At 48.7% G+C, this 9,448-nt stretch overlaps 1 protein-coding gene and 3 long non-coding RNA genes across 4 annotated transcripts; all 4 read left to right on the forward strand.

The window, feature by feature from the left end:
• The first annotated feature begins 257 nt into the window (after positions 1–257).
• Positions 258–817, forward strand: LOC119119305 (ladderlectin-like). Its single transcript, XM_037245709.1, has 3 exons — positions 258–303; positions 443–642; positions 707–817. The coding sequence occupies exons 1-3, from the start codon at positions 258–260 to the stop codon at positions 815–817; spliced, it is 357 nt and encodes a 118-aa protein (XP_037101604.1).
• A 482-nt stretch (positions 818–1,299) lies between these two features.
• Positions 1,300–2,152, forward strand: LOC119119307. The gene is made up of 3 exons (XR_005097226.1): positions 1,300–1,406; positions 1,483–1,562; positions 2,137–2,152. It is a non-coding gene; the product is annotated as an uncharacterized LOC119119307 (long non-coding RNA).
• Positions 2,153–4,123: 1,971 nt separating this feature from the next.
• Positions 4,124–4,516, forward strand: LOC119119306. Its single transcript, XR_005097225.1, has 3 exons — positions 4,124–4,216; positions 4,291–4,395; positions 4,478–4,516. It is a non-coding gene; the product is annotated as an uncharacterized LOC119119306 (long non-coding RNA).
• Positions 4,517–5,975: 1,459 nt separating this feature from the next.
• On the forward strand, positions 5,976–6,436 carry LOC119119308. Its single transcript, XR_005097227.1, has 3 exons — positions 5,976–6,002; positions 6,225–6,333; positions 6,422–6,436. It is a non-coding gene; the product is annotated as an uncharacterized LOC119119308 (long non-coding RNA).
• Positions 6,437–9,448: the final 3,012 nt, after the last annotated feature.

The raw sequence follows: 9,448 nt of genomic DNA on the forward strand, positions 1-9,448 counted from the left end.
TCATCGATATGCCACACGTGCGTAACTGGTGGGTGGGGTATTTGCTGAGGTTGAAGATGATGATGATGATGGCATCTTTTAAGTGGAACAACTTGCACCATTGGTGGCTGACGACATACTTTTTGCCCACTGTACATCTGAAGCTGAGTATCATCACTTTGGGGCCATTGTGTGCAATCCTTGGCAGGCGTAAGTGATGCTTTTATGCAAACAATCAGCAGCTCCACGTTGCTGCATGGCGCTGGCTGAACCCAAAAATGGAGGACAGGCATGTTTTTGGAAGGGGCCAAAGCGACAATGGGCGTTGGCCCCCCCCATCCCCCCTGACAGAATCCTCGTGCATTTGGTTGAGATGCCCCCAATGAAGAGCACAGAATAAAACATGCAAGTGTTCCATCAGTGTGCTCTGATCTATCCGCCTGATCCCAAATTGTGCCTTCAGCCAACAAGTGTCTTTCCGGGTGGCTCGAGCACGACTCCAGCTGCTACAAGAAGGTGGTGACGCCCAACGGTTGGTTGGGGGCCCGGCACCACTGCGTCTGGCAGGGCGGCGACCTGCTCTCCATCACCACCTCGGCCGAGGAGGACTTTGTGAAGCGCACCATGGGCAACACCCGCTTCTGGCTGGGACTCTCCAACCAGGTGAGACGGAAGCAGTCGTGGACTCTGCAGCGACAACTGGAACTGTTTTCTTCTTCCCCCCCAGAAATGCGACGACGTCTGGTGTGGCTTTGAAGGCGGGAGCCAGAAGCTGATCTGGTCCGATGGTGAGACAACGACATACACCAACTGGACCTCAGACCAATTTAAAAGGTAAGAAGTCACATCTTCGCATGCTGTTGTCAGGCGGACACGCGTAAAGGTTCTGGAACCAATTTTGAGAACGAGCACTCAAGGAAAAATAGGAAAATGTTCCTTTTTATAATCTACCGACAGCGCCGACGTCGCGTCCTGCGCCTACGTCAACCAAGGAGTTAAGTTGTCGCCTGGGAAGTGGAGGTCTGGCTCCTGCGCTTCCTCGTTGGCCTACATGTGCAAACGGCCGCAGAGTAAGTCTGCACGTCCGTGGTCACGTTGCTGATGAAAGGTGAGATGCGCAAACGGGTCTTTTTTTGCAGGCTGCCCGGAGGGACGGACGTGTACCTTCAATAGTGTTACTGCTGTAATGAAGAGTGAGTTGCAGCACGCTTATTTGCGCTTTAACCATCTCGTCATGGTTTCCTCCTCAATGTTTTTCCTTGTGGCCTCAGCTTCCGACTGCGACGATGGCAACTTCCTTTATGGCGATGATTGCTATCTTTTTGACACGACGCATAGAAGTTGGGAGGAAGGCGAGAAGTTTTGTCTCGCCCGGCGAGGCCACCTGGCTAGCATACACTCTGAGCAAGATGCCCGATTCATTACTGGTGAGCACCGCCACAGTCGTCATTTGGCTGAAGCTCTTCTTGCCCTGAAGCTCTTGTTCTCCTTCCTTTCATCAAGATCACTCATATTACTATTCTACTTGGATGGGAGAAAAGAAGAAGGGCAACAACTACGGGTGGACTGACGGAACAGCTTCTGTAAGTGGATTGCTGAAGGCCTTTGGAAAAGTCATGTTGCAGGCATCCGTCTTGTCTCGAGGCATCGGGCAGCCGCTTACAAAGTATTGGCGATCTGATTTTAGAGAGGAGGCGGTTAAGATGATATATCATGGACGGTCTTTAGGTCTTCAGGGTTAGTTGCTTTGTGCACATTTTCCCCAGACATTTGGGTTGCCAGGGCGGGCACCATGTTTTATTGCAATGTTCATACTACTTTGACTGACAGGGTTAGTTGCTCTGTGCATGTTTTTCCCAGACATGTATTTGGGTTGCCAGGGCGGGCACAATGTTTTATGGCAATGTTCATACTACTTTGACTGACAGGGTTAGTTGCTCTGTGCATGTTTTTCCCAGACATGTATTTGGGTTGCCAGGGCGGGCACAATGTTTTATTGCAATGTTCATACTACTATGACTGACAAAGTGAAACCAACAACCAAAGTGAAACTTTAATGAGAGAAGGTACGAAAACGGTGCAAGTGAGGAAATGCGGCGGGAAGATGACTACATCGAATGCAACACGCTAAAGTTCTGTCCAAAATCTCGTCCGCAGGACTACGGAAAAGTTGTCTACAGCTCCAGTGGTGACTGTTCTAATTTGCATACCAGCGAAAGGCTGTACAGAAACTGTAATTGCCGCTGGACATACCCACCGGTCTGCAAAACAGGTGCAACGTCCCTCCCGAGCGCCCCTTTTGGATGCGTGAAGCATTTGCTCATATTCGCTCCGCTTTTTCTGCAGCCAAGCGCGGAGGGCCTCCACAGCTGCCACCATTAGTCGGCCAGCCGGGTAGGTGTCCCGCACTGCCGCCGTCTTGCGCTGTCTTACGCCGTCTGGCTCGCAGACTGGACTCAGAAATGCGGCTGGTGGCTGGACAACTCCGAGAGCGACTTCTGCTACCTGATGATCCGCCAGCCCACTAAGACCTGGCAGGAGGCGCAAGACGACTGCCAACGCCTCCAAGGGAACCTGCTCAGCATCACCGACGACCATGAGCAGACCTTCGTACGCGGTAGGCGGCCATGAATTGAAATATTGGCCATGAACAAGTTGTTGTTGTTATATGTTCATTTCGAACCTATTTAAAACATGAAAATAGGAAAATAAAACACCACTTTAAGTGCCATATCTAAGTCACTGAAACAAACAACCCAAAACCGCCAACAACAAAGAATGCTCGAGTGTAGTCAGTCTGTGTGTAGTCAGTTTTGTCTTTTTTTTCCCCTCATACATGTTAAGGAACCAGTTTTTCGACACTTTTTTTGGAACACTTGTGTTTGCCCTATTTTCATGCTCATTTTCCAGACCATTCCATAATTTCACCACACAAACGACGGTCATACCCTTACTTTTTATCGTTGTTAAGACTTTTCCACTCTGAAAATTCTCTTCCTTTCTCAGATGATAGCCACCATGCTTGCCTTTCCAGAAACAAATTTATACCTTTTATACCTTGCTGTGTACATATAATTTGAGCCGTCTTGTGTTTGATCACATCCCTGAGTGACAAAAGTTTGTCGGGTATTATAAAAAGTGCGTTTGTATGCTCCTTGTTATTTTTCCTATTGCTTGCCTTATTCGGTGTTACCCCGTATTTCCACGCAGTAGTTCAGATATGGCAGTATCTGGAGTCCGGACTGCTTCTTGCTTTCCTCAGAATTGCAATAACCTTTGACATTTTTGTTTTTACATGATTGATTAATGTGTGATTTCCAGCAGCTTTTTATTGTCAACAGTCACGCCCAGGAATTTTCTTTCAGAAACCCTTTCTTTCATACCATTGTCAATTTTCACTTCGATTTATACCTGACAAATAATTTTGTTGTTGGCAGTTTGGTTTTACATTAAACCACGTATTCATTTCTGTGGTGATTGTTGGTTTCCATAAGCTGCTGTAAATTGTCCCCAGCGCAATAGATGTTTGTATCATCATCATTTCATGATGTTGGATACACAAGTCGTTGAAGAGGACCAAGGGCAGAGGTTGTTCACCTGTTATGGGATACATGATCTCCAGACTTTTACAAATTGCTGCCTGTTGCTTAAGTAGCTCCTCAGCCAGTCCATGATGCCATGATTTACTGGGTCAAATGCTTTTGGTTGATGATCTATTAAGATCCATTAGTGTCCTTCCGGAATCCATATTGACTGTCAGCTAAAAGCTTTTTTTTTTTTTTCTTCAATCTCGTTTTCTCGTTTTTCTGTGAACAGTTTTTTTTTAATATATAGATCAGTTTTATCACACACACACACACACATATATATGCAATATCCGCATTTTTTTGGTCAGATGCTGGTTGAGGTCTGATCCCTCAGCCGTCTACCCTGTTTCAGTAGCTCCAATTTGTGTTTGCAAACCGCACTGTTATTGCTGCTTGGTTTTATATTTCTCGATGGTCCCCCTGTCTAACTCAATTCCTTTTGAGCTGAGAAAGTCGATCACCCGGAGCTCAACGGATGACGCGTCCTCCTCACTCGGCTCCTCTTGATGATGTCGTTCATTCTGGTACAGGTTACATCAAGGCTCTGATGAAAGCATCCTCTCTGTGGTTGGGCGCCAATGTCGCCATCAGTGACGAAGGCAGCACGTGGGCTGACGGAGCCTCGTTCACTTACGTCCACTCGACTTCAGGTCTGTCGGAGACGGTTGTCTGCTGCAATTTGGAGGAACGGAGGAGCACTGAGATCTTCTCTCCCGCCCCCCAGGTACCCCCGATGGAAATTGTCTTTCCTTCCTCACTGGCAACGGCAACTGGCACTACGACTCGTGCAACAAGAAGAGAGGTTACGTCTGCAAGAAAAGAGGAAATGGTAAGTGAGAGGCAGCGCCCCACCGACTGTCATCGCCCCTTGACGTCTGTGCCTTGATGTCTCTTTTTCTTTCCTCTTGCAGTAAAGGCTACGCCGGCTCCTGAGTGTAAGTCGCCTTCGACTGCGTTGAAAACAATGACCCTGGAGTCACACCATGCCAACCAACAAATTCTGTCCTTTTTTCGTTTTTATGAAGTACTCAGCCATGTGTTGAATGTTTTTTGCATCGTTTTACCTTGTACAACGGCACTTTGGTTGTTTCTGAAGCGCCAAGGTGAATGTTCCGGAATCCTTTCAAAATGTAAACGTCTCTGATGCCATTGGGCTAAGCTAACCAAGTCGAGTCCCGGATCTTCCAATTTGCCCGAGAAAATGTAGATTTGGCCAGCCGTGACCCGCAAATTGCCCTTTGCTCAAAATGGTGGACTGAAGGGCAAAAAACAGGAGTGTGCTCTGATCTGTTCCCCAAATTGTGCCCTCAGCCAACAAGGTGTGCTCCCGGGTGGCTCGAGCACGACTCCAGCTGCTACAAGAAGGAGGTGGTGACGCCCACGGTTGGCTGGGGGCCTGGCACCACTGCGTCCGGATGGGCGGCGACCTGCTCTCCATCACCTCCTCGGCCGAGGAGGACTTTGTGAAGGGCACCATGGCGAGGACACCCCCTTCTGGCTGGGACTCTCCAACCAGGTGAGACAGAAGCGCAAGCGGCCGTCGACTGCTGCGACAAGTGGGACTGTTGTTCTTTTTCCCCCCAGAAATGCGACAAGTTCTGGTGTCGCTTTGAAGACGGGAGCCAGAATCTGACCTGGTCCGATGGCCGAGACAATGAATCACACCAACTGGGCCTCAAATCAACTCGAAAGGTAAGACGTAACTGCTGTTGTCAGGTGGAGGAGCCAATTTTGAAAGGGCCATTTGGGGAAAGTGAAAAAAAAAGAAAAGAAAAATGGGAAATAATTGCTTGTGTCTTTTCTCCCGACAGCGCCGACGTTGCATCCTGCGCCTACGTCAACCAAGGGGGAAGGGGTGAGCCCGGCAAGTGGCGGTCTGGCTCCTGTCTTTCCTCGTTGGCCTACATGTGCAAACGGCCGCTGAGTAAGCCTGCACGTTTGTAATCAGGTTGACTTTGAAAAGAGAAAAGCTCCAACAGGTCTTTTTTTTTGTGCAGACTGCTCGAAGTGTAAGCCCAAGAGTGGTCCCGCTGTAGTGACGAGTGAGTTGCAGCACACTTATTGCACTTGAACATCTTTCATGGTCATGTTTTTCTTTGTGGACCCAGCCTCCGACTGCCACGAAAACACCTTCCACTATGGCCACTATTGTTATCATTACGAGAAGACGGTTAAAACCTTTGACGATGCCGAGAAGTTCTGTCTTGCCTGGGGAGGCCGCCTGGCTAGCGTCCACTCCAAGAAAGAGGCCCAATTTGTGTATGGTGAGCACCAAGAGGAACCGCCGCAGTCGTCATTTGACTGAAGCTCTTCTTGCCCTGAAGAAGCTCGTGTTCTCCTTCCTTTCCTCAAGATCACTCGCAAACCTTACAATCTGCTTTCGTGGGACTCAAGAAGGAGGACGACGACTACGAGTGGAGTGACGGAACAACTTACGTAAGTGAAATGCCTTTGAAAAAGTCATTTTTCAAAATCTGAGCTGGCAAAGTCCAAATTTGAGTAGGATAAAAATAAAAGTGGACATAGGAGAAATGTTGCTCGAGGCTTCAAATTTTGGATTGTTTTGGAGGGGAAATGGGCAAAACTTGGGCGCGATTGCCGAGGAAGGGCGTTGGGAAGCCGAGCAGACAGAGTCCAACATGCTCATGTCGTCCGCAGGACTACAAGTGTAAAAATGACACCAAGGGGGACTGCGCGTTCCCAAATTCTGTTGGGGAGTTGAGTGCCAGCTCCTGCACAACGGAGCGGCCATTTGTCTGCAAAACAGGTGCAAACGCCCCTCCCGAGCGCTCCTTCTGCACACATCAAGCATTTGCTCATATTTGTAAACACCATTCCCCCCTCTTCCCCTACAGCCAAGCACGGAGGGGGTTCCACAGCTGCCCTCATTAGTCCGGCCCAACCGGCTAGGTGTCCCGCACTGCCGCCGTCTTACGCTGTCTTGCGCCATCTTACGCCGTCTGGCTCGCAGAATGGACTGTTACATGCGGCTGGTGGCTGGACGACCCAATCAACGACTTCTGCTACCTGATGATCCGCCAGCCCACCAAGACTTGGAAGGAGGCGCAAGCCAACTGCCAACGCCTCCACGGGAACCTGCTCAGCATCACCGACCGCGATGAGCAGGTCCTTGTGCTGGTAGGCGGCCATTTGTTGGTGTCACGAACGAATGGATGGACGGATGGATGGACGGATGGATGAATGGATTGATGGATGAATGGATGAATGAATCGAACAAACGAATGAATGGTGTCGTTCCAAAATGCGCCTCATGGGCTCAATGAGCGGGTCAGTAAAGCGCATCTCTGGAAGATCCACTAAGAGCACCCCAATCCACTGACTCTTTCAAAACCGGACTTAAACTCACCTCTTTACTCTAGCATTTTCCGTAATTCCTGTTCCCATATCCTGGTTGTCGTCCAGTTGTTTTATACTTGTCCTGCTTTGTTTTTCTTGTTTTTACTTGCCATGTAGCACTTTGAGATTCCTCCGAATGTAAAGTGCGTTATAAATATAATGTATTATTATTATTATTAGATCCTGTTCCACCTTTGCCTTGGGTCCACAGGTTACGTCAGGTCTCTGCCCTCTCTGTGGTTGGGCGCCGATGTCTCCACCACGGAAGATGACGCCCAATGGACTGACGGATCCCCGTTCACTTACAGCCACTCGAGTGCAGGTCGGTCTGAAAGCATGTCTGATGCTTGTCGGCTGCACTTTGGAGGAACGGCGCAGCGCTGAGATCTTGTCTCCCTCCCTCTAGGTGACCCCGAAGAGGGGAAGTGTCTTTCCTTATTCACTGACAGCGGCGCCTGGAAGCACGACACGTGCGACAAGAAGAGAAGCTACGTCTGCAAGAAGATGAAAAAAAGGTGAGTAAGTTGTGATGCTCCGCTGGCCGTCATCGTGCATTGACGTCCGTCTGTGCCCTGACGTCCGTCTTTGCCCTGACGTTTGTCTTTGCCCCGACGTCCGTCTTTGCCCTGACGTCTGTCTTTGCCTTTCCTCTTGCAGGAGTGGCAGAACCTTTGCTGTCTTCTGACGGTAAGTAGCCTGACAAAATTAGTCACAAATTCTGTGCAATTGTTCTTATTTTATTAAGTACGCAAATGTACTTGAATGTTTTTCGCGTTGACTCGCATGTGGCAATGTTTGTTTCACAACCGTGCTTTATAAAGGTGATTTTTTTTTTAGGGATCATTTAGAATTGTAAACGTCTCTGATGCCATTGGGCTAACCCAGTGCTTCTCAATTATTTTCTGTGATGCCCCCCCCTAGGGAGAAGAAAATATTTCGCGCACCCCCCCCTTCCATGTTATTAACATTAAAAAAAAACAAAAAATAAATAAAAAAGATCAACTTACAATAAAGAATAACTTTATTATTAACATTGTTTTTAGTCTGTAACAGATCAAAGTGCATCACTGCCTGAAATTAAAAAATAAATTATAAGTATTCAAACTATAAACATTCTTGACCAACTGCCATTTTATGATGAAAAAAAATACATCCATCTATCCATCCATTTTCTTTACCGCTTAGTCCCCACGGGGGTCGCGGGCGTGCTGGAGCCTATCCCAGCCGTCGTCGGGCAGTAGGCGGGGGACATCCTGAACCGGTTGCCAGCCAATCACAGGTCACACAGAAACAAACACCCATACGCACTCGCACTCACACCTAGGGACGATTTGGAGTGCTCAATCGGCCTACCAAGCATGTTTTTGGGATGTGGGAGGAAACCGGAGTGCCAGGAGAACCCCCACGCGGGCCCGTGGGAGAACATGCAAACTCCACACAGGGAGGGCCGGAGGTGGAATCGAACCCGCACCCTCCTAGCTGTGAGGCGGACGTGCTACCCAGTGCGCCACCGAGCTGCAATACAAATAAATACAAAAAAAATAAATAAAATAATAATAAACATACATAATATTAACAGCAATAAATAAGATTCAATTCAAAGTAATCAGCAACATTAACTCAGGAGCACAATATATAAAAGAATGTAACCTACAAAACAAAATGAATAAAAACAATTTGTGCTGTTCTTTAATCAAAATGAGGCAGCATTCCACGGCTGCAGGTAGTATCAGCTCTTCTGCAATGGTGTTTTTTTTTTTGGTTTTTGTTTTGCACTGAGCAATATGGTACGCTGCTTTAAACGATGCTTACAGTGCTTGCTGATTGACTAAGTAACATCACAAGTGGATGATTGTTGGCAAACCCTGCTCAACATTTTCCACGGTGTCCCACCTGCAACTTTTTTTCGCCTTCTCTGTGCTGTGTGTGCGAACGTTCCGTGCGCTCTCCACTGTAGAGCGGAGACTCCTTGCGCACCTCTCCAGTGATACCGCCACCTACTGCAGTGGATGTCTAATTACCTTTCATCCAGTACAGCAAAAGAAAAGCATGTTCCCTGGTGTCACACGCGCCCCCCTTGGTATCGCGCCGCACTGGGCTAACCTATCAAGTCGAGTCCCGGATCTTCCAATTTGCCCGAGAAAATGTAGATTTGGCCAACCGTGACCCGCAAATTAGCCTTTGCTCAAAATGGTGGACTGAAGGGCAAAAACAGGTGTGTGCTCTGATCTGTTCCCCAAATTTTGCCCTCAGCCAACAAGTGTGCTCCCGGGTGGCTCGAGCTCGACTCCAGCTGCTACAAGAAGGTGGTGAAGCCCAACGGTTGGCTGGGGGCCTGGCACCACTGCGTCTGGGAGGGCGGCGACCTGCTCTCCATCACCACCTCGGCCGAGGAGTACTTTGTGAAGGACACCATGGGCGAGGGCACCCGCTTCTGGCTGGGACTCTCCAACCAGGTGAGACGGAAGCGCAAGCAGTCGTGGACTCTGCAGCAACAACTGGAACCGTTTTCTTCCCCCCCCCCC

Source organism: Syngnathus acus, unplaced genomic scaffold, assembly GCF_901709675.1.
Source record: "Syngnathus acus unplaced genomic scaffold, fSynAcu1.2, whole genome shotgun sequence".
Lineage (NCBI taxonomy): Eukaryota > Metazoa > Chordata > Actinopteri > Syngnathiformes > Syngnathidae > Syngnathus > Syngnathus acus.